Here is a 24,110-nt window from a genome sequence, read left to right on the forward strand (position 1 = left end):
GTCAGTGGCGAGGACCCTGGAGGATTTGACGCTCGACTCGGGTTATGGTGGAGCGGCGGACTCCTTCAGGTCTTCCAGTGTGTCTCTGTGCTGTTCCGACGCACACGTACCGTATGCGCATGGGGGGAATAATTTCTGGCATCTAACCGACTCGATGCACAGTCGACACAACAGCCTGGACACTGTCAACACCGTCCTGGTGGAAGACGCCGAGATCCTGGACCTGGAGTGCTCCGGCCAGTGCGCCAAACTGCCCGAGCTAGAGGACGTGCCATGGAGCCTCGGGGACGTGGAGAGCGCACTGAACAAGGACGTGGAGCTGAGGGGACTGGGGACGCACTCCCGGGAGACCCTGGCCAGGCTCTCGGTGCTCATCAGCCGTGCGCTGGTGAGGGTCGCCAAAGAGGCGCAGCGGCTGAGTCTGCGCTATGCCAAATGCACCAAATACGAGATCCAAAGTGCCATAAAGATCACTCTGTCTTGGACCGTGTCGGTGAACTGCATCGCCGCGGCGCTCGGTGCCTTGTCCCTGTACAATATGAGCACAGAGGACAAGTTCAGCCAGGGTAAGTCGGCCCGATGCGGGCTGGTTTTCAACGTGGGGAGGTTTTTCAGGTGGATGGTGGATAGCCGGGTGGCCGTTCGCATCCACGAGCACGCGGCCATCTACCTGTCCGCTTGCATAGAGGGTCTTTTCCGAGAGGTGTACGCACGTGCGCTGCGCAGCGCCCTGGTGGAAAAAGGGGATAACGGGATGCCGAAGTTTACTGTGGAGTCCCTGGAGCAGGCCATCAACAACGATTCGGAGTTATGGGGTCCCCTGCAGCTGTACCAACACCTCATCTGTGGGAAGAATGCTAGTGGTAAGTTGTGTGGGGGAGTGGGAGTGCACTGTGTACCTGAAAAGCCCGGTGAAACAACAGGCCCTGCGAAATTCTTATAAAAAAAATTCTAAACGGTTTGACCAGTCAGAAACGTTATGTTGAATTATATTTCATTCTTTGGAATCCCCTCACACAATAGGAGAGGAGGGGGGTTGAATTCTCTATTGAAGTGGTACAGGCCTGATAGGCTATAGGTCTTGTGCTGGGGACTGTCAATCACCATCTAATCAAACCCATTCTGAATATAATTTTACAAAGACAAATCCACTGCAGTACCGGTAATAACATCTATGTAACAACGTCGGGCAAGCATTGGGGGGTTGATAATGGTACAGTGCTGTATCCCTGGATGGTCTCTCTGTTGAGTTGCACTTGACTGTCAATTCTCTATGCATCTGCATACTGAATGTCCACATGCAGAACATACACTAACGTCATAACTGTAATGATAGCTGGAGGGGAGAGAAGGGTCAGCCTGCCCTATAGAAGCACCCAACCCCTCTTAGCAGTGAATCATCTGCTATTCAATAGAGGACATTCTCAGAATTCCTCTTCAGTGTTGTGTGGCTCTGTCAGTGCGGGATGCACCATCCTCAGGGTGTATGTTAGAGAGTTAGTCTCTCCCATCCTAGTCTAATGATACCCAGCAGACACAATCACTCCATCCAGAGCACTTTCAGTCATGTGTACATTACAGATAGGGCCTAAAACCCCTTTTCTAAAGCGTGTTTTCCCATCAAATAAGAAAAAAAACAGACTCTTGCACAAAACTTTGTTCACACGGAAATCCATGTAATAAGTGATAATCTGCATGTAAGAGGCATTATTAGCCCAGTGATGGATGCAGTAAAAGTGCTGGCGTGGATCTGACTCCGACAGGTTTATGTAATGCCGAGCCTCTGGGCTTGTATGTGTTATCATGCGTTATACAGAGTGATGTGAATGGGTCTGAGTTGAAGACAGAGGAGAGGTTTGCTATTGATGCAGCTCTAAAGAGTACAGAGTTCCATGTGGGTGAGGGTTATAAGGACCCTGTACGGCCTTGGAGGTTTTTCATGGTCAGGTCACATGTTTAAGAAAGACTCAGGCCCCAAGATCCAGCCGGACATATTAGCAATTAGCGATATTATTGCTAAATGGCTCAATGCAAAGGGTCAGGAAATGGCAGCTTAATCCAATCAGGTTTTCAAGCAGTTTTCACACCTATTCATATGAGGGCAAACTTTTGATTGAATTGTCTACAGCATAAAATGCATAATGGCCACACGGAAAGATTATGGCCATCATTGTGTTTTCACTGTAATCTTCAAAATACCTTATAAAATATAATATCTATCTAAGTGCAGATTGACCTTTTCATCCAATCATAACCGCCGCCCCTCACATCATTTCATTCATTCTCTGATGATAGCTTTTATGACAAGTGGTGGAGTAATTGAGTTGAGATTTCCTTATTATGGTAATGGTAACCTAGCTCATGCTATAGGCTTATCTTTATGGCATCTCTGCGACCAGATAGCAATTCTTCCCTCTGTGCTTTCTCTGTGCAAATCCATTGAGGTGATTAAATCTCTCCAACATCTCTTTCTTTCGCACACACACACACACACACACACACACACACACACACACACACACACACACACACACACACACACACACACACACACACACACACACCTCCACTCCCCCAGCTCCTCTGGGGTCTCCAGAGATGATCTACCCAGATTGGGCTCTGCACACAGAGGAGGGGGTACACTTTCCCTGTATGCTGGAAGGCACTATAGACGCCTTGAGAACTGATGTATATCTTGATGTATAGCTTGATGTACAAGTACACCCCCTGGACATGACGCTGGTATGTCGCAGGGTCTTACCCCCCGATCCGACCCTTAATTGCTGAGTGCCAAGCAGGCAGGCATCGGGTACCATTTCTATAGACTCTGGTACGTAGTGGTGACCATGGGTACACACTGCACAGTACACCGCATGGTTCTCACGCAACGCTTCTCCTACAGCACTGCCTGTTCTCATATACTGTACCATGCTGCTCTAAGTTGGTACATCCAGTATAATGCCCTGCAGGACCTCCCCTCCCACACACCTCGGGCTCATTTCAGAGACTGCCTCAGTGTTTCTGTCAGGTGTTAGATTCCGCTCTCTGCCTGTGGGATCCTGTCAAGACAGGAAGCTCGCTATATGGTGGAAATATAGCTCTATAGCAGTAGCAGTTCATGGTTTCGACTTGGCTTTCTCTCTTTGGAGTCGACATGTCAGAAAGAATTTCCAGAGAAACACTATACTGATGCTCAGGGGGTTCTGCCCACGTGAGGGAGGACTTGTATTCACACTAAGCTCTGACATGTCTTGACTCTTTGTCATGCACCTTTGAAGTCTCAGTATATGCAGATATGGAGATGGATGGTAGCTGGGTGGAAGCCGGGTCTCATACACAGATGCTAGCTGGCAGGAAGGAAGGCCTCACCTGGGGTTTTAGAGCCAGCGCCCCATGGCAGCTGACCCCACTCCATCACACTGTGACCTTCAACACAGGAATTCTCGGCTTGTCCACAAAGCCTTAAAAAACAGGACGGTAGAACACGGTGTGAAGTATAAAACGAATACTGTTCTAAACGGAATTATGAAAAAACTTCAACTGATGAAAAGGAACATTGATCCTCTGCCAAAATATATTGTGCTGAAAAAAAAATCAGCATTCATTTTGTTTCGCTCCAACCAGCGTTCAACCAGCGTCTATGGGAGCCGGTGAGACTGCAGTTATACCGTACGCTATCGTATACAGACAGAAACGGAGGATCAGCATCCTTGTATTGAAAAGCCGCCAACAGATCTAGTTGATTTTGTGACCTGATGCATCCTGATTCAAACACAGGCTTCATGTGACTACGGTGTGCTGCTACAGTATGTACACAGGGTGTGTCTCTATGGAGACGAGAGATCCCGGAGAATGTGCAGATTCCGTTCACGGGATGTTTATGTCTTATCCAGCTTTGCCCTGGGAGGTCGGTGCCTGGTACCTTGGTGCACAGTGACATGTGCTCTGGGAAAGACTGGAGCCAACAAGAAATGACAGGGGTCTGCTGCTTCTGTTGTACCAGGCAGTACCAGTGGAGACCAAGAAAACACCCACACACACACACACACACACACACACACACACACACACACACACACACACACACACACACACCTGCGGATAAAGCAGAAGTAGAATTAACGAGGAGCTTGGGCAGGGAATGTAAATGTTACCCAGTATCTGATACTGTAGTTGCCCAAACATTAGTTCTAAGTGAGTTCTTTGCCAAGTTTACTTCACTTAATCAGTTTTTCATCTCCTGCTGTGCCTGATGACACACACAGCTGGCAGACTCGCAGCAGTAAGCACAGTCACGCTCAGTCATAGTCAGCGTCTACGGGAGCCGGTGAGACTGCAGTTATACCGTACGCTATCGTATACAGACAGAAACTGAGGATCAGCATCCTTGTGTTGAAAAGCCGCCAACAGGGCAATGTAAAGCTGTCACGAACACAAAGCAGGGAAGATCTATGGTGCAGGTTAGAAGAATACAATCATGAAAACACTGCGACCTAGGGTATGTATGCATACATGTAATTGCAACCAACCTATGATTGGGGAATAGGGTCATACTGATACTGATAGATAGAGAGAAGAACTTCAGAGGTAGTAGTAATGTAATAATGGCTCAATTTTGGGTCCTTGGGGAGAAGCACGCAGACAGACAACAGATATGTGCTTCTGTATTTAGCTGGAGGAAGTCGGAACACAACGACAAGTGCCAACATGTGGGTTAGTCACACACTGCATGCTGGTGTCACATAATCTAACCTACCTTGTCTTAGCTTGTCTCTGTCCTTTGATGTGTTTTTGCATTGTTGAAAAGGAAGGACAATAGAATTGGTCATTTTGCGGCTTCTTCGCATGTCTATCTACAATGCCGCAGTCATCCTTTGTGTATTATTCTACCTCAGAAATGTGAGCAAGAAGAAGAAGAGCTCAAATTGACACAGACAGTATGACACTATGACATGCCAGGGCAAGACAGAAGGGCTTTGCTTCCTGATTCTATGAGAGAACTATGAACAATGGTTCTCAGCACTGCGCGCGCACACACACACACACACACACACACACATACACACACACACGCAAGAACACACGCACACACACACACATACACACACACACACACACACACACACACACACACACACACACACTTTCTCCGCTGTCTTTTATCTGCTGTGTTTCCCCATCTCTACACCAGATGCATTTAGAAAAAATATCTGCAATCTGGTGAGACACTAACAGCCTTCCAGATGACCACAGATACTCTTGATCTAATCAAACCAAGCTCCCTATCTGTTACCACGTGAGAGACCGGTCAGGAGATGCTGCATTGCTAACTCAAAGCCAACACCCATACCATACAGTAGACCTGGTTCAGTTTTCTACATCAGGACAGCACCATCTCCTTAGAGACAAAAGACATATTATGGCAATCATCACCCCCTGTCGGACTCAGTGACGTCCAGGTTGGTGTATCAGTGGAGTGGGGAGAGAGGCATGTTTATGTGTGAACTCAACTGAGTGAGTGCTAATCCTTAAGCAGAGCAAGCTGACATACCATTCACCCACCAGGATTACCACATTGCACAAGCCGGGGTCAATCAGTCAGAGAGAGAGGTGTGTGTGTGTCTCTGTGCGTGTGTGTGTGCGTGTGTGTGTGTGTGTGTGTGTGTGTGTGTGTGGGGGGGGGGGCGCTCATTTCTGAAGGACACCCCACAAGCTGGTGGATTGAGTGAAAACTCAGTTTGTGGTAACTACCATGTCATCCAGTCCGTTCTGGAAAGATGCTGCCCTGTACTGATTCATTCTGTAAGCTCATTGGTAAACATCTATTGGTCATGAATACACAGGCCCAACATCAGAGCTGTGAACACACGATATTATTGATAATTCAGTTAATAAGTAAATCAGTCAATTAAGTCAATAAGTGTTTTAGTGTTTACCTGTGTGATCCTTAGCTATGGTACTGTAGGCATATGTTGGAGATGGTGCTTTCTTTTGAGTTTGTAAAATAATAGAACTCAACTCAATACTCAATAGGTAGAGACACTTATTATTCTAACCTTGTGTAAAACACTTTATGTGTATTTCCCCTGAAGAAGGGCAATAAATGCCTATCAGCTGTGCAAACAACATATCTAATAATAGTCCATGTAAGATATAAACAACCTCTGCTCCAGGCATGTCAGTGTCTGATTTAAATAAACATGGACCTCTTCCCATGTGGTGAGGTGTTATCTTAGGTTTAGGGTACCCATCATGCATTGAGAATAACAGCACATTTTCCCTCTCACACTATCTACAGACGATGTCACTGTAGACATGCGGTGGGGGAGAGAGAACAGCAGCACACATAATTACACTTTTTTTGCTGGGTCACTTCCTAGTGACTTCCATTGGATCTGCTGACGGAATACTGATTCTGCTCTGAAGGACTGGTATCCCATTACATCCATTGGGAGCTCAGAGCAGTGACCTCCGGACTGTGTGTTAGTGTGTTAGTGTGTGTGTATGCGTGTGTGTGTGTATGTGTGCGTGCGTGTGGGTGTGTGTATGCGTCCGTGTATCTGCTTCTCAAACCTATCCCAGTCTTGCCCCATCCTCAGTCAGAGCACCCCCCTGACCTCCCCAACAATCTAGACAAATGACTTTCATAAGACTACTCAAGATGTGAATATGAGGCGGTCTCTCTTCTCTTCTGAAGTTTCTGGGTCTGACTCCCAGTCTGCCTCTCCTTGCTCTGTGGTGACATAACAAGGCACCGTCCTGCTGTTGCTTTGATTGAGAGTAAGAACTGAGTTGGGGTAACCTTGTCCTGTCCTCCTAGTCTAGCGGGGGTCTAATAGTGCTGTCAGTCCAGACATGGAAGGCCGCTGGGAGGCAGTTTCTTCCCGAGCCCTGCAGACTGCAAGGCTCACTGACACATGTGTTTGGGGCCACGGCATATTCCCCCACCCAACTTCAGGCTGTAATTTTTCGTGTTTAGAGTGGAGAAAAAAGCCTTGAAATGACAGGTTGGAAATGAACATTTTCACATGCATATTATCCACACGCAAAATAGGGTAGTTACATTTGCAGTCAGGAACCATATTCCTTTAAGCCTTTATGACGGCTTTCTCCCCTTCAATCTCAGACACTGAGTGACTGAGAAGCACAGCCTTGTCAAGTAGTACCGACCGACGCCATATGGTAAAGATTACCTCTTGGAGGTATATGTCTTTTTTTTGTTTCATGACATTTTTTTATTGCAAACATATGTTCGTTCCTGCATGACTCTTATTTCATCCTCACTGTGGATCAGCGAGAGGCTGAATAACAGCCTCATTGTGAGGAGACAGATGGAGAGCAGGTACAGCAATTTCCTTCGTTTTGTTCTATAGGAGACGGCAGCACTTTCATTGGCTTTTACAATCCTTTGACAAACGGATTCACTTGAGATGGTGTAAAAAGTGTAAGATTTTCTCTATCAAAGGAGCATTTTGCAAGGCAAAACAGATGCACTTGAGAGACTTGTCATCACCGAAACTGCGGTACTGTAAATAAGTATGTTTATGTACCCTGACTGCAGTCATAGGGCTAGGAGTGCAGGTTACACTGGGTTGGTTATGACAGGTGTGCCAGTGTGTGTCTCAGCGTGTCGCCCCGGTAACCAGACAGGTGTGTTTGAGAGAGTCTGCTAAGAGTCTTGCCTGCCATGAGGAGGTTTCTAAGGCGACCCAGATCAAGGAAGTGCATTGGGATAGATTTCTAAAGCAGTAGAATGTTCTAGAAGTCAGTGAATGCACAAACTTCCAGAACATTTCCCCACTGGTTTGGAAATGGAATAAAACACTCATTGTAATCAATGTTCTGTACCAGCTACTCTGGAGCCATTGTTTCAGCCCAGGTAGTGAAGTTGTCGGTGTAATTTACTGAAGAAGTGTAAGTTACGCTTCGGTACAATTTATGTGCACGCATCCCTGTCCTGTCTTCCCCTGCGAGTGAGCGATAGTGAGACAGTGACGCTCAGTCGCAGGGAAAGCTCCTGAGCCGCATGATTAAACTAATGAAGCACTCGTCATCATAGAGCTCCTAACTGACTGACTGCCTGCCGTGGAGCCATGCCGCGCTGGGGTCTGGGGCACCTGTGATCACAGAGACAAAAGACAGTGTGTTTGATGCGTGCGAGGCAGGAAACTAATTAACGAGACAAACACTAACAAATGTCTCCTCCTCCTCCTCCTCCACAAACCCAGTCCAGTGGAACTCCGGTGCTGACTCTACTCTCATCCCTATGTCCCATTTTAATATTTGTTCCTACCATACAGAAAGCCAGGGGACTGAGGGGTGAGGTACTGTATGGTTTTGAAATGGGGATAGGGAATTGGAAATGTCAAATTCAGATCTGAGGTTGATTCAGTCTTCATCAATATAACATGCATTATTGATTCTACTCAGGTGACTGTGATTGATTGTGATCTCTGCCGTGGTAACCCTTTGCACACCTCCAGAGCCCATCGCCTCGTGTGAGATATGAGAGAGAGAGAGAGAGAGAGAGAGAGAGAGAGAGAGAGAGAGAGAGAGAGAGAGAGAGAGAGAGAGAGAGACAGAGAGAGAGACAGAGATTAAGACCTATTAGAGCTGTCTCCATTGGTGGGCGAAGCTGTATCCATCCAATTTCGTCTATTTGCTCCCTCTCCTATCGATGGCTAAAAGTAGGCCAGCCAGTGGCTAAAAGCAGAGCTGCCAAAATGACTGCACAGGCCTGCACTTGACTAGAGAGATGACAAGAGGTCTAGAAGGCAGGGCAGGACATGGGGCCAGTGAGAAGAGGAAGTACTTACATCTAAAGTAAAAAGGAGACAGAGATAGCACAGTGACAGCCAACGAGTCCACATGAGAAACAAAGCTTAGTTGTTGCTATGTTATTACAAAGCAATGCACTAGTTAAGTGGAACATCACTGGAGACATCTAAATGTTTGCCTGTCAAACTCCCCACCGTAATAACATTGACTAGTGTTTATTATTTCGCATCAAAACTAAGACAATGTGAAAAACTGCAGGTTGGAAGTTTTTTTTTTTTAAATCGGTTCAGCTATAGGGACTGGTCACATTATCTACATTACTTACCCAATACATAGGTCTCAAATATCAAATAAAAATATTTGATCACGCTTACAAAATAGCTAAAATATCTTTATTTACTAGTGTCCAATGGAGCATTCAATACAAATCAGCATTGTTGTCATAGTATTCTTGATTCTTGATTATAATGCATTCACTTTACCAGTGTATAACAAGATTATTATGTAACTGTGTCAATAATGTCTCTAAGATAGTAGGAACAGCATTACTACACAGGCACCTAACAGTGACTTACTAAAGTGAGACCTTTTTATTGAAACACAATTTTCATATGCATAGTTTGTCTTTCGTCTTCTTTTACTTATTGTTATGCAATCGTGCCATCACATTGTCCGCCAGGCTCTGTGTGACTGATAATGCTTAGTGACACCCTGTATAGGGGCATGTATAGGGTCACTGCCCTGAGGGGTGTTTCCTGTGTTAATGGGGTGGAAGGGCATTGAGATAGAAACTCAGCCCTCTGCCCTCTCTCACCACCTCCAGCTGTGAGATAACCTAAACAAAGGGAGAGGGTCTTCAGGGCGTATGAGTGATGTTGACCCCTGTGTTAACACCCCATCCCAGGTGTGTGTGTGTGTGTGTGTGTGTGTGTGTGTGTGTGTGTTGAGTAACTGCATGTGCCCCATGTGAACAGATCCATATTGCCATTAAGCCATTCCAGAGCATCAGATGCACTCTCTTTAACTATGTTAACTATGTTACAAGCCTTACTACTCTATTATTATAGTCTATTATATCAATCAGCCCACATATAGGTGAATTCTGGTGAAATATAGGTCTGACTGCATCCTTACTATGAATCATTCATGTATGCTCTATGTTCATATGTATACAGTGGGGGAAATAAGTATTTGATCCCCTGCTGATTTTGTAAGTTTGCCCACTTACAAAGAAATGAACGGTCTATCATTTTAATGGTAGGTTTATTTTAACTGAATATCAACAAAAACATCCCAAAACATGATATAAACATTATATACAAGTTATAAATTGATCTGCATTTGATCGAGGGAAAAAACGTTTTTTTTTAAACTTTTTGTTGACATGCGTAAGTGACATTTTGTTTATAAAAGTTTCAATGTTTTGATTATGCATTCATGGGGGGACATGCATACATGTTACAAGGGTAGGCGCAATAAGCCACGGCTTCAGCCTACACCTTTTTGGTCCTGATGTTATAAATTGTGACTATGTACATTTTCTTATATCTGTATTGTGAATTGTATAGGGGACCAAAATAAACATTCTCAATCAATCAATCAATCAAATAAGTATTTCTAGCTAGCTAGAAAATACCTAGAAGAACACGACTGAGAACTTGGAGGAGAAACCCTTGTTGGCAAGCACAGAGGTCAGATGTTTCTTGTAGTTGGTCACCAGGTTTGCGCACATTTCAGCACGGACAAGACCATCACGTTAGATTGGGGGTATACACATCATTTCTGGAGCATATACAAAGAGGTTATGAATACAGTAGATGTACAGTACACAACAAGGCAATGATGCTGTACAAAGGGTTATTTGAATGAAAATACAACCACCACTTTTGCCCAAGGGGATCGAAAACAAAGAGCTTATATGAAGCCTTCTTCACTTCAGTTCATGGGATAAAATTAATTCATAGAATGATTAATAGTGGGTTCAAGGGATGCACAGGACACGTAGACCTAATTACAATTTGTGAATGTGTGGGCTGATTGAAGTAAGACACAAGGGACACAAGGGTGTTCCCATACAAATCATCTGTGAACAAACACCTCTTAGAAGGCACATTGACAGTCCATTCTGCTCCCTCCATGAGTGCATTCAAGGAAACCCGCAAGAAGGGTTCATAACATCGTGGAAAGAAGGCTTAGGGTCTCCTATACTATACTGAGAATGGAGCTTTTTCCTGATTTTCCTTCACGGTAAAAGTCAACAGCTGACATAGAGATTCAATCATTCGATGTCAACTTGCATTGTCGTTGTTGTTGTTGTTGTTGTTGTTGTTGTTGTCGTTGTTGTTGTTGTTGTTGCCTTGCTTTCATGAAATACTTGCACTATGAAGAGGTTATGGATGTGATATGAAGTTAATGTGTCAGTAGTCTTCAAATAATGTGTTACATTTTTGCCCTTTAGTGCCAATACATAGGATGACAACGTTTTGTTTGAAGAGGCATGTTTTTTTTGTTTTAAGGATAGGAGTTACTGACTGTAATTCAGTACAAAGATAAAGGCATCTGCATGTCAGTCCTGACAGGCTGAGGAAATACTAAAGCATGCCTTCCGATCTATTTTCGTCAAAGTGTAATTGGATTTCTGATGTGAGGGATAGCAGAATTGCCTGAGCTCAGAGCATTGTTAGGGCAGTGAGGAATTTAGAACAAAAAAAAGTATGTGTGTAGGCCGATTTATATGTGACAGACAAGGTCATAGTGTGTATAATCAAACTGGGGAGACCATGAGCTTTTGCAATTGTGTTTGGATTCAAACTATCCCCTCTTTTGGATTCAGACTTAAAGAAATAAATCATGTCTTATCATAGGAGCCGTACCTCTCAAGGCCTGATTGTCACTGCGGAGAAATGAGAAAGTAGCGGAGGATGATTTTGATCTCCTCAGGGACCTTGAACAGATACTGTACACCCCTCAGTCTAAAGCCCCTCCATCAGGCCAAGTCACATTCACCATCAATTCTCATCAGAAAAGGTCCCCCTCCCCCCAAAAATAAAATAAATGAAAATGCATAACTGTGACATTCATAGTTCAGTGCCTAATAAATGTCTCTTTTCAAGATAAAACTGCACATTTTAGAGTGGCCTTTTATTGTGACCAGCCTATGGCACACCTGTGCAATAATCACGCTGTCTAATCAGCATCTTGAGGGCAACAAATTAATTAGCATTTGACAAAAAAACGTATAACATCTAAACTGGTTTTAATGATGAAAATTGAAGGTTAACTTACCCCAGATAGTATTTAGATTTTTTTCTTAATGGAATTTTGCCAAAATATTGAAGAATTTGTCAACTTTGAGAGCCCTTAGACCATGAGCTTCACAGCATCGTGAGTCCATGGAAAAGAGGGCTGGCAAACAGGATTTTATGGTCATCTGATGAACATCAATTATTTGTCTTCAAAATACCCCCCCCCCCCCCCCCTTTTCACAGCTCAACAGAAACACATGGATTTGATATTACAGCCTTTTAGTAAAATTGAGATAAAGTAATTGTTGCCATATGGCAACGCTATGCAGTAGTGGAGGGTTAAACATGTTTTTGTACTGTGTTGTTGTGAAGCTGGTCTGGCCCTTTGGTTCTGAACATCTCCAGTACATTATTCAGAATAATCTCTGTCTTGGAAAAAAATCATCATAGCTCAGTTGAGAATTTGAGAAATATGAGACCACGTCATATTTTATTGCACTCTGCATAACATTCATCTTTATTTGCCTGCGCTACTCTGTCATTTCCAACCCAACATATAACACTCTAAAGTCTTTATAGCCACAGGGGCAGGGGGTCACCTACCTTTGAATTATGATGCCTACAAGCATTCGCTGTATATAATATTTCTCTGAAATCATGTGCTGCACTCTTTGATCACAGATTATATCTCCCCAGCCAACTGTAAGGCATCATGGGAAAATGACTCAAGATATGCTTTGTGGGTCCATTAAGCTCTTTATTTTCCACTGAATTCACCCACCACCACTGGCAGGGCCTCAATGGAGTGCAAGCGTCATTAAGGAGCCATTAAGAGATGCTTTATTTGAAAATTAAATCCAGCTCATTAGCCTATGGAAGGAAAGTAGTACATAATAATGTGTCTGGTTCTTTGCACTTTGCTCCATTTAGATACTGCCTCTGTTAGCAATAGAGCTAATCACAACATGCAGCTAGCTAACTATGCTCAATCCTGGACAGAAATGTAGAGTTTTGTGACATAGGGTTTTGTGTTTATGTTTAATGTGTGAATCCAAGTTTTTTTATTTAGTTCTATCCAGTCACCTTTTAAGCTGTACACTCTAGTAATGGTTATGACTTGAACACAGTCACTGGAAAACATCTCAGGAATTCCCCTCAAACACCCAACAAAATGACATCAGCCGGCTTCGCCACACTCAAAACAAAACAAACACACCAAGTTGGGCAGCCCACTCACTCCCGCTATTCCACAACAGCACAGGCTGTCGTGTCGAGTCAAAACAGCATGACCCCCTGCTTTTACTCATTGAAAGGGTTCCTCCTTGTTAGCCATGCTCAGCAGCAAGCTCCCTTAGATTTACTGCCTCATTAAATGTGCTTTTGATTCTGAAGTGGATGGCTCCATTGCCCATAATGATGGGTCTTTAAAAGAGTATTACAGCCCGTCTCTGGGACTGGGAAGACCCAAACCATGGTGGTGATGTCATAATGGACCCCCTCCAAGAGGGAGGAATTTTTGGCGCTCCTGTGTCAGTGATATAAAATAATCGGATCTCTTTTTTTATTTAGCTAAATCCTTACCCCGCAGTTTTACTGCTCAGAAAACAAAGCAATAGTCAAAACGTTATTCGAATGCATTATTCAACGTGTTTAGTGCTGTCTGCTAATGATCACTGTGTTTTTTAACCAGTCATGATTGGTTTATTTTATTGACATGATGGATGGATTTCAGATGGATAATATGGTGCTTTGGAGAGGAGAACCTAAGCTGACGTCAAACACCCCCAAGTACTATTGGTATGGAACAACATACAGTAGAGGACCCATAATATGGACCCACATGGTTGGTTTGTGGGCTTGTTGGCATTGCGTTTTTTAGACCCTTGGTGTAATGAAGGAAAGATGGTCCAAAACCACTTCAAAGCAGGGGCCATTATGAGAACAACATTCCCTCATCCCGCAAGCAAGCAACCCCCCAGCATGTTTTGTGATGACAGCATTCAGTTTGCTGATGCCAGGACTGTGCTGCATTCTAGCTCTTGATGCGAACTGTTAGAAGAAACAGTCATTTATTTACAGTTCGACTGGATTGTTTGCTCTTGTAAATTGTCAAAATACAGAAATGGTGTTGTTTTTGCTCTTTTTATTTGACCAGAATGCATAAAAAACCAGACTAACAGTCTAAAAAATAAATGGGAATGTTTTTGATAATCCAAACAGTGGAGGATCAGAAAATATAAATGGTGCTTATGTATGATGTGTTCCCTGCAGGATGTGTTTGTCAATGGCAGCATTCCTTTATATTAACCACATACAGTATGTCAATGTTGATACAGAGAGAATCAATCAAACAGCCTTAGAGAACAGACAGTCAAATGAGCACAGAATAGTAATAAGAGAGTTCTCCGTCAGTCACAGGAAGGTGATCCACCGCCGGCATTTCCTCTCTCACCTGTAGAGCTTTGTTCCCTTGGGGGAGGGAAACAAATGTGACTCTCTGTGATCTTTAACCCCTCACTCATTACTGGTTCTGCTGTGTGGTTCTCATAGTGGCTGTGCTATAGCTGTGAGCAACATTCCATATGCAGCACAACACTGAAATAGTGGTACTGCAGAAAAGTGTCTATCTCCCTTGTGAAATAGAGTATGTTGCTGCTTTAACTTTAGCATTTTCTTTTCACCTCCTTATTTCACATCTCTCTCTCTCTCGCTCTCATCCTCCCTCCCTCCCTCCCTCTCTTCCTTCCTTGCTCTTCCATAAGACCTTCATTTGACTGCACTTTAGGATAAAAGTGGAATCAATAAAGAACGTCATTTGTTTGGCTGAGAATTCGTCCAGGAGCACACTGCTCTAAAGCCTTTGTGCAGAGGATTCAATCAGAGCCCTGTGTTCTGCTCCTGCACACCTGCCAGCCGGAGTAATGGCTCTGGGTGCCTCTCCCACTCCAGACTGCTCTCTTTAAAGCATTAACACAGCAACAGCTAGCCAGGCCACACGTACGTACGTATCTAAAATCCCCAAAAGAAAAACATCGATCCATCATAAGTCAATGGATTTAGATATCTAACCACTGGAATGGCTCCCACTATGCCCAGTGGGCTCCTCAGCTGTGACATGTATGGAACTGTGTGTGGATCGATGTTAGATGAGATCACATGACGTTGAGTTATCAGCTGCTGTAAGCGGTTGTTGTTGTTGTGCGTGGTGCTAGCCAGGCCACGTGCCACGTAACACTAACTCACGACCCCAGGGCTGAATGGGCATGGCCTCATACTGCTGTGCCAGTGACCATTCAGGGCCCTCTCTGTTTAATACAATGGAAAAAGAGTCTGATACAGAACAGAAACAAAACAGGGTAGAGAAAAGCAGGGAGAGAAATGGAAGAGAAAACAATGGAGGAGAGCATAATGGAGAACTGCAGCCCTCACATAACTTTGACCTCACGTGATGCAGAGGGTGAGCTAACATTACTCATTTCATAAACAACACACAAAGTAACACTTGATTTGAACTGTCAAACCCCTTATTGTCCTTATCCGTATGATGTAAATGACGCAATAATGAACAGCCTATTCATGTCAGTGCCTGCGTATATGAATGCATGGAATAGGAGGCATGTTTTTAATATAGTGACTAATGAAAGCCATGGCCTCTTTAGCCTATACCTCCCACCTGTGTTTAAGACCGGCAGCTTCCTATGTGATGCTATAGGCAGGCCTGGGCTTTATGTGATTTATGTACAGAGCTGTATGTTATGGCCACAGATACCTGGAGGTTAGAAACCGTACACTTCTACAAAGTGGACTGAGAGCCCATGCAGAACCCTTTGAACTGCCCTATTTTCCCCACTTAGAATGTTTTTTGCGAGAACATTATGGCCTTTTTAGTGTCCTCAGTCCGCAGGTTGTAAATGCTTCGAGACAGGTATAATGATGAGCCGTATCAGAGGCTCCTTCCCCTGGCAGTTTTGTTGCAGTGCTCAATCCCACAGTTGAAAGTAAAATACTTAAGACGTTAAACGCTAGCGTTTGGACTGTTAAAGATGGTTTGATTTATTCTCAAATTCAAATCAGATAAACATGTATTGGATACAGGATGTAAATGCTGCAATGAAATGTTATTGAAATAAAAACGGTCAAAATCATCCGACCTTCTAAAACTGCCATTCCCTCTTTCCATCCCTAATGTCTCTTTATCAATGAACGTGGTATTACTGCTATTTCAACATTTAGTTTTGAGCATATTGAACATTTAGTAGGGCACGCACACATGCAATGACATGTTTACCAAGTCACTGACGCTGTGGGGATGCTATAACAGTGCAGCGACTCTTCATCTGCTCTCCTTATTGAAGAAGATCAAATGTCACTGTATGCAAGTACACACTGATGAGTGGAGATTCCTATTCAGAGTCCAATTTTTCCCATGGTCTGATCAGAGAGCCTGACATCCCACAGTACAGTTCCATCTCCTGTCTGCATGCTGTACCCATTAGAGCTGTGTGGTTGGAAGGGAGGTTTCTGGCCTCCACTCCAGTGGAGCTGGGTGGAGGGAGGGAGAAATCAGAAGACAGGCTCAATGTAATGCATTGAACGAAATGAGGAATGGTCCCAAAAGTCCCAAAAGTTTGAAACCATTCCTCATTCCATGCATTACACGAGCCTCTGATTTCTAACTCCGCCAGCTTCCCCTGGGCTGTTTGTCAATCCAACGTTTACTCACTTTACACCGCCTTCTCTCTGTCAGTAGGTCTCTAGTCAATCAGAGTAGTGTTCTAGAGTTGGTTGGGGTACTAGTGGTCTGTCAGCTCGCTGTTGAGGTCATCCCTACAGTTCATCAAGGCGATTGGGTGTAGAAAATAAATGGCCATCTATCAGCCAATCCCTGGGAAGGTCTCCAACCAGCCATGTCATAGTGGCTTCACCCTCAAGACATGTGCACATCCATGCTATTTTGTATCCATAGTACAACTACAGTACGAGTCGCTATGCAATACAAGCGCGGTAGTTTCAAGGTCCCTGGTCCACCCTGTTGCTTTTGCATGGCTATTTGGGTCAGTGCTTATTTTACTCGCAGAGACAGCCAGCCACCCTTAATTAAACACGTATGTGAACGGAGATGAGTTTGACTACGGTAAAGGGAAAGAAATATACTGCAGTGTGTTTTAAAACAATGATTATTATTACAGAGGTCAACAGCGTACCTATTTCAGAGTTGTGAGGCTGGAAAAGTTGCTGCTGATGGAGGCTGACTGCCATAGAGCTGACGAAGGCCTGATTATGTTTCATGTAGCTATGGCTGTGCTGCTGCAACCAGACTTGTGTGTTGTTCTTGCTGGGCAGACTATCACATTTTCAACCAGAGAGCTTCATTGGCCACTTCGGGACACACGATTCCAAGAATCAGATCAGATCGTATCAGTTTGTCTTTTCTTCAGTGGCTCTTTTCATGACAAGGTCATTAGAGGAGACACCGATGAAGATGGTGAGATCTGTGACTGATTAACAAACATGTGTCCTGCCATTTTATATCTTGTTTCACATCTCTTTTATATATCTATGACATACTGTATATTGTCAGGAGAAGCCCATATATACTGTATACCAGTGTTGCCTCAATATATCCTTAACTGACCATCACTCTTTCCCTTACTATTGATTTTCCTTTTCTGCTCTCAGGTCCTGCTTTCTCCTGACCCATTCCCACCGAATCACTCCTTCCCCTCATCCTTTCTGTCTCTGTCAGTCTCTCCCCTCTCTCTCTCTCTCTCTCTCTCTCTCTCTCTCTCTCTCTCTCTCTCTCTCTCTCTCTCTCTCTCTCTCGCCCGCCTCTCTTTCTTCCCCCTTTTTCTCTCCTCCCCATCTCTCTCTGTATCTCTCTCTCCCTCTCTCTCTCTCTCTGCAAAGGTAGATTACAGCATGACTCAGTGTCTAGAGGGAGTAAAGAGGAGGCTGCATTTATTTCAAACACCTTCTTGCCAGAGAAGAGTAACTGCTGGTTTTCAAAAGGCCAGCTCCATTTGAACCATATCGAGGAATTACAGCAAAAACAAATGGAGAAATATGTATATTTATGCTGTTCCTATACATATGTTTATTGAGATACGATAGAGGCAAACATACAGTACCGTCCACAATTATTGGCACCCCCGATAAAGATGAGTAAAAAGGGTTATAAATATTATTATTATTATTATTATTTTTATTTTTTTCTCTGAATAAATTTACTTCAATTAAAGGTTGGATGTTTCTAGTTTTCTTTCAGTGTGACATGAAGCTAATTCACCAAAAGGTGATTTTTTTTAATAACCCTTTTTACTCATCTTTACCAATAATTGTGGAGGGCAATGTAGTTATGTAGTTATCCCTATTTAGGGAACCCCTGAATATCAATCATATTCATTTGTTTGTGCCTTGGGCCAGAGATAAACTTGAATCCAAAATGAATAATTCAAGACTGCTGCTCTGGCAGATACATACTTCTATCAGGAAAGACACATCCCAACGTCACACATGCACGCACGCACGCACCTCCCCTCCCTCCCCATGCGCCCCTCCTCTGGCAGTGGTGGTGGAGTGGTTGCCGTCTGTCGGGAAGTCGTTTACCTCACAGGTGTTGACTTACCTGTCTTTCATTAAGGCATCTCTGATGACACATGTGTACAACCAGGATCCTGCTACAGGCTTCATGCAAATGAAAATGAAGTCGAAACCACTTTTCTCCCAGGGTCCTCAGGCCTTTCAAATGTTTCTGCTAATTATGTAACCGCAAAACAACCGGGGTTGTTGTTGGTATAGATAGACCATCAAGTTGTCCAGTTATATTACCGTTTTGTTCTTCTGAATCTATTTAGGGGCCTGTTTAGAGTTGTCTGTGGGTCTTTTGGATCTGTTAAGACTCTATTCTTTCCTTAAGCCTTTTCTTATGCATGCTATAAAGAACGCAGGCCTTGTAATTAGTCCATTGAGGTCTCCTCTCACAATGGCCATGGTGTGAGTCATTGTACTGCTGGTACAGAGTCAGTACTGCTTCAGGATGAACAGCGGCAGCTTAGAGAGTCCGCTCCTTTAAATGAACTTTATTGATCACTTGTGAAAGGATCACAGAAGGAGGCTGGGCATCATTTAGCAAAGCATATATAAACACTATTGCTCTTGCTATTATTCTCCATTACTCCATGTTTTGTGTGGCTCAGCTCCAATTTAACAGTTAGCTTGATTATAATGATAACAAATTGTTAATTCGATAGCTTTTCTGCTGTGCTGCAATGTTATGAATCTCATTCATGCTATCTATTGTAACGATCCTGTATGAGGCCCCGTTGACAGCTCCACCAAGGGAGTTAACTCTCTTGGTGTTGGGGTTAGCGCGGCCGTCGGTTATGCGGGAGATCGGGGTTCGACTCCCGCATGGGGCGAGTTACACTACCAAGTTCCCGTTCGCTCCACTGGTGTCAGAAGTGGGATGGAAGGAAGGCCATCGGAGAGGCGTGTCCACGTGAGGTACTTGACATAGTGAAGCGTGAGGGCACGCTCTCCCGAACGGTGAGGATAGTGTAACGATCCTGTATGAGGCCCGTTAGCAGCTCCACCAAGGGAGTTAACTCTCTTGGTGTTGGGGTTAGCGCGGCCGTCGGTTATGCGGGAGATCGGGGTTCGACTCCCGCATGGGGCGAGTTACACTACCAGTTCCCGTTCGCTACATTATGTTATTCAATGCTACAGTTTGAATTGTTTGGCCATGAGTGTCCTAGACCTGTTTAATTCTGGAGGCCAAATTGTTTCCATTGCAGTCAAAACTTAATTAAGTTAGCAAAGTGTTTCAGGGGGAGAGTCAAATGTGTGTTTGTGGTATACCAGAATGCATTAATCCAGAAAGGCTTGGACAACTACTAACCCCAGTGCCGGTCTGAATGTTGTTCTCTGGGGAGAGGCTGAGTGGGGCTACAAGGCTAGGCTAGTAGTGTGTATCTCAGAATAATCATTCTTGCCTTTATATAGGTGACCGCGGTGACGGCGGCTGACCCGCAAACGACAAAACGTAGAAAATGAAAGTAACTAACCCTATTCATATTCATATTCATTCAGATCTTTTCATAATTCGCAACTTGAAGTTTTGAAGTACCCACTCAATATAACAAACCACAGTTTTAGTATCACTAAATACTTTTTTATACTTTAATTTAATAATTTGTGAATTGGATTCACTGTCTCATCTGCCGAAGCTTACAATCTGTCGTTTCAGAATATGTTAGAAATGTAATTACCTCTGATTAGTTGCTACTAGCGTTTCTCCCCAGACTGTGGCAGAACATTTGATTCCCTTCCTTGGGAGTGCTTTAAATCAACCTGTCCCTCATGGGTTTTCTTTCATTATTTCTGTTGAGAAGTAGCCTGTCTTTTTGTTCTAACTGTCTGACAGCGTAATCTTGTGTTTTATTGGGAGTGGGTGGAGAGGACTGAGTGCTGAGGAGCATGATCAATAACTGTCTCCATTATCTCAAGCAGAACTCTTCATCTCAAGAGGTGCAGTGGCCCATTTGTTTTGGTGTTGAACTGTGAGTGTTAGAAGTATTTCAAGAGCATTGTAAGTAAGGAAGTAGAGTGAGTGTTTGGCTTACTGTAATGTAATACTACAGTATATTCCTGTCACCTCCATAATTGATGCAGCCAGAGTTTAGCTAGAAAGGAGTAGCGTGGTTCTCAACCCTCTGTCTCCTCGGGGACCCCCAGCCGCTCCACATGTTTGATCTGTTCCACCACCAGCTCACCTGATTCAACTGATCAAGTACAAACCATAATTGCTTTATACTTGATCAGTTGAATCAGGTGTGCTGGTGGTGGAACAGATCAAATATGTGGAGCGGCTGGGGGTCCCAGAGGAGAGGGTTGAGAACCACTGTAGCCTAACAACAAGCTAGCTGTACACTCATGACGTCACCGACTGCACAAACACAAACACCTCAAAAAAGCTTTTTATGGTGACTTTAGGGTGAGCGCTCATGGTCAAAAGAAGTACTGTACAGTACAGATAGTGTTTTGTACAGTGATGAAGGATGTGCTTTACCGAAGCCATTATGTTGTTGAGACTGAATGAGACGTCTCAACTTGCTGAGTCGTTATGGATACGCTCAGATAGCTCTGCCACCTGACCAAGTAAAAAACAAAACATGGCAGCCGTAATAGGAAACTTTACTGACCTCATGTTCAGGCCGTTCTCATTGGGACCTGGAAAGAGGAAGTTCAGCGTAAAGTGAATGAATGTTTCCAAAATGCATTTGGCAATGATTAATGTCCTGTGTTTTGTCTGTGTTTCTTGTCATCAAAGTAGAGTACTTGTAATAGAATATGGATGTTTTTTTGTTTTGTTTTTCTCAACATGAGTGTTAGCCTAAGCATCTATGTTACTTAATTATCCTATTTTTTATGATATTTGATTAATCACCCTCATGTGATTGTGAGCGTAATCTTACACATACAGTACAATGCCTAGCAGAGGGTCCTGCTGAGTTTCAGTCTGCCTGGTCTCACTGAAGGCTGAAATATAACAGTCATAAAACATATTCAGGAAGAGATGGAAAAAAGAGCCGCTCAATACATTCCAACGTCAGTAGGTAATATTCTGACGTTCAAATTCAGAACACTGAAAAACTGTGCCTGCATGCGTGAGTGGGTGGAAGTTACTAAATGGCCATCATGTGTATGATCGCAAAAACATCGATTTTATCAGTTGCTTTGGAATAAGTAGGCAGAATAAGAACAGATGTGATCTCAAGCCTCCATCAAGCAAAAATTAAACCTGTCCCAAACTGAGCCATTCATATGCCGAAAGGACTTCATTTGTTTTGTCTATTTCAAAATATTTGTTGCAACCTCCTGGCCATTGAATATTCACCTTGAGGACTTGGTGCTAAACAGAGAGCTTTAAAGTTAGCAGTGAGTTCCATTTTGCAGGAGACTGTCACTTGATACCTTTATCTCCGATGTACTGTGCCCTTCACATCACATTGTCTGGAGAGTTTTCTTCAGTTCGGAGTCTGACTCGGAACTCCCAAAAGAGGCAGAGAAGCAATAGAGGCTCCTTTTTCTAGTGGTCCAGTTTATTATTGCTCTGTCTTCCTGTCTATGGGGATTAATAGGAGAGGAAATAGTTTGGGAAAGAAAGGGTGTGTGAAGTGAGGAGTGAGAGAGAAGTCATCCTATTTATGGTCTGTGACAGTTTTACAGTCGATATCATTCTCCATTTCCTAATTAAACTTGGCTAGGAGAATTGAATCGACTGTTTGCATGTGAACACGTAATACAAAGCAGCTAATGAGACATGGCAACAAATGAAGCATGCATTGATAACATATCAATCTTCTTGACTGAGGAGAGCAAAGGACAATTAGCGACCTTGTAACACACACCCATCTGTAAGTAGTAGGAGTAAAAACACACATGATTATGTAGACTGCATGCTCAAAGGCATTGACTCACATGCACACACACACACGCACGCACACACACACACACACACACACACACACACACACACACACACACACACACACACACACACACACACACACACACACACACACACACACTTAACTCAGAGACACCATTGTGAGGAGTGAGGATTATTAAAAGAAAAATAAATGGTCCACAATTCTAATAGTTTCACTTTGATCCACCCTCTGATTGGATTGGGCAGCTAAGTGTTTTGGAAAACTGCTCCAGGAGCCAGAGTTTTGTTTGAGGCGTAGGCCCTCTATTCATACACATATACCCTACGTCAAGAGCCTGGCTGTGATTCCCCTGGCAGCGGACTCAGCATTATATAATGCATCTGAGTGTGTCTGTTGTGAAAAACTCCAAGAGACTGCTTTAATGGATTTAGGGCTAATGAATAACATAAACAGAGAAAAATCAATTACAGAAATCATTACTACCAAAGCATAACAACAAGCCCTCAATAAAGAATGAAAGGTGGCTTGCACGATTTCATCAAGTCCAGGAAAGAAAATAATAGCATGCAAACTCTCAAAGAAGAGTTTTCATGGTGGTATTACTAGATTCTGGGCCGGTCTCTGCACTCCGGCGTCCAAACGTCAGTGATCGTTGAATGAGTTACTGTACACTGTCCAAAGTGTTCTGTCATCTACCAGTGAATAGTGCCTCTATTTCCACAGTCATTTTTCTTGCACAATGTTTCTAATAATGAGAATGCATTCTGCATTCAATCAATGTCATGGTATTTTTCAGTTCATCTCAAAAGAGTCATTTGTTTAATAGCAGCCAAGCAGTCAAGCATTGAACGATGCTGGTCATTGGCAACTATTTTGTAACTACTTTCTGTTGCAGAACTGCATGAACTTCCCATGCAGTGCTTCGCTTACATAAACCTCACCCAGTTTTGGAATATGTGGCTAGTTGGCTGAAGGGATGGAATGAGGCAAGCTGAACATTTGGAAAAGAAGTTAACGCTCCATCTATTTGTGTCCATGGTTTGAACAGTTTTATACTACGCTGAGCTGTGGCACAGCTGAAGAGAGTACGGGCGAAGCTTCAGTCCCCGCTGAGGAATTAGGTATGATACTTCAAGACTTCAAAATGGGTTTAAAATCAACATACTGTATACTATATATATGCTACTTTTTTTGGAAAAAGAAAACTTAGCCAAATATCAGTTATGCCATTTCAAGTCAAGACTGTTCTTGACATTTCAATGTCAATCTTTTCCACAGTGGAAGAAGTACAAACAACTTGAGCTGGAGGAGAGCCTCATACATTCAGTTAGCTTCATTTTTGAAAGGTCACATTTATAATGCTGAACTCTGTTGGAGATGGCAGATTCCCAAGGTTGCCTGGCCAGGGACATGAAGCCACAGAGAGAGAAGTGCCACAGCCAGCCAGCCAGCCAGCCAGCCAGCCAGGCAGAAAGAACAACTCTAGCCTGGGCCAAACAAACCGGATCTGGGCCACCTGCGCCTAGAGTGCCTGGAGCAGCCTGGGGAAGAATGGGCCACCATTAATTACAATCTAATGACTTGAGCCTGATCTCTCTGAACATAGTGAACTATAGGTATGTTCCCTACACAGACC

At 43.7% G+C, this 24,110-nt stretch overlaps 1 protein-coding gene across 2 annotated transcripts in view; it reads left to right on the forward strand.

Annotated features, from left to right (window-relative positions):
* btbd11b (BTB (POZ) domain containing 11b) overlaps nt 1–24,110 on the forward strand; it is a gene marked incomplete at both ends in the record, with an annotated part of 58,004 nt that overhangs the window by 20 nt on the left and 33,874 nt on the right. For both annotated transcript variants that reach the window (XM_080544834.1, XM_080544835.1), the window contains one exon: nt 1–863. This exon is cut by the window's left edge and continues 20 nt beyond it. In XM_080544834.1, coding sequence (XP_080400960.1) covers nt 1–863 — 863 coding nt within the window. The remainder of the gene's footprint in view (nt 864–24,110) is intronic.

This window comes from Nansenia antarctica (genome assembly GCF_963989245.1).
Source record: "Nansenia antarctica genome assembly, chromosome: 14".
Classification (NCBI taxonomy): Eukaryota; Metazoa; Chordata; class Actinopteri; order Argentiniformes; family Microstomatidae; genus Nansenia; species Nansenia antarctica.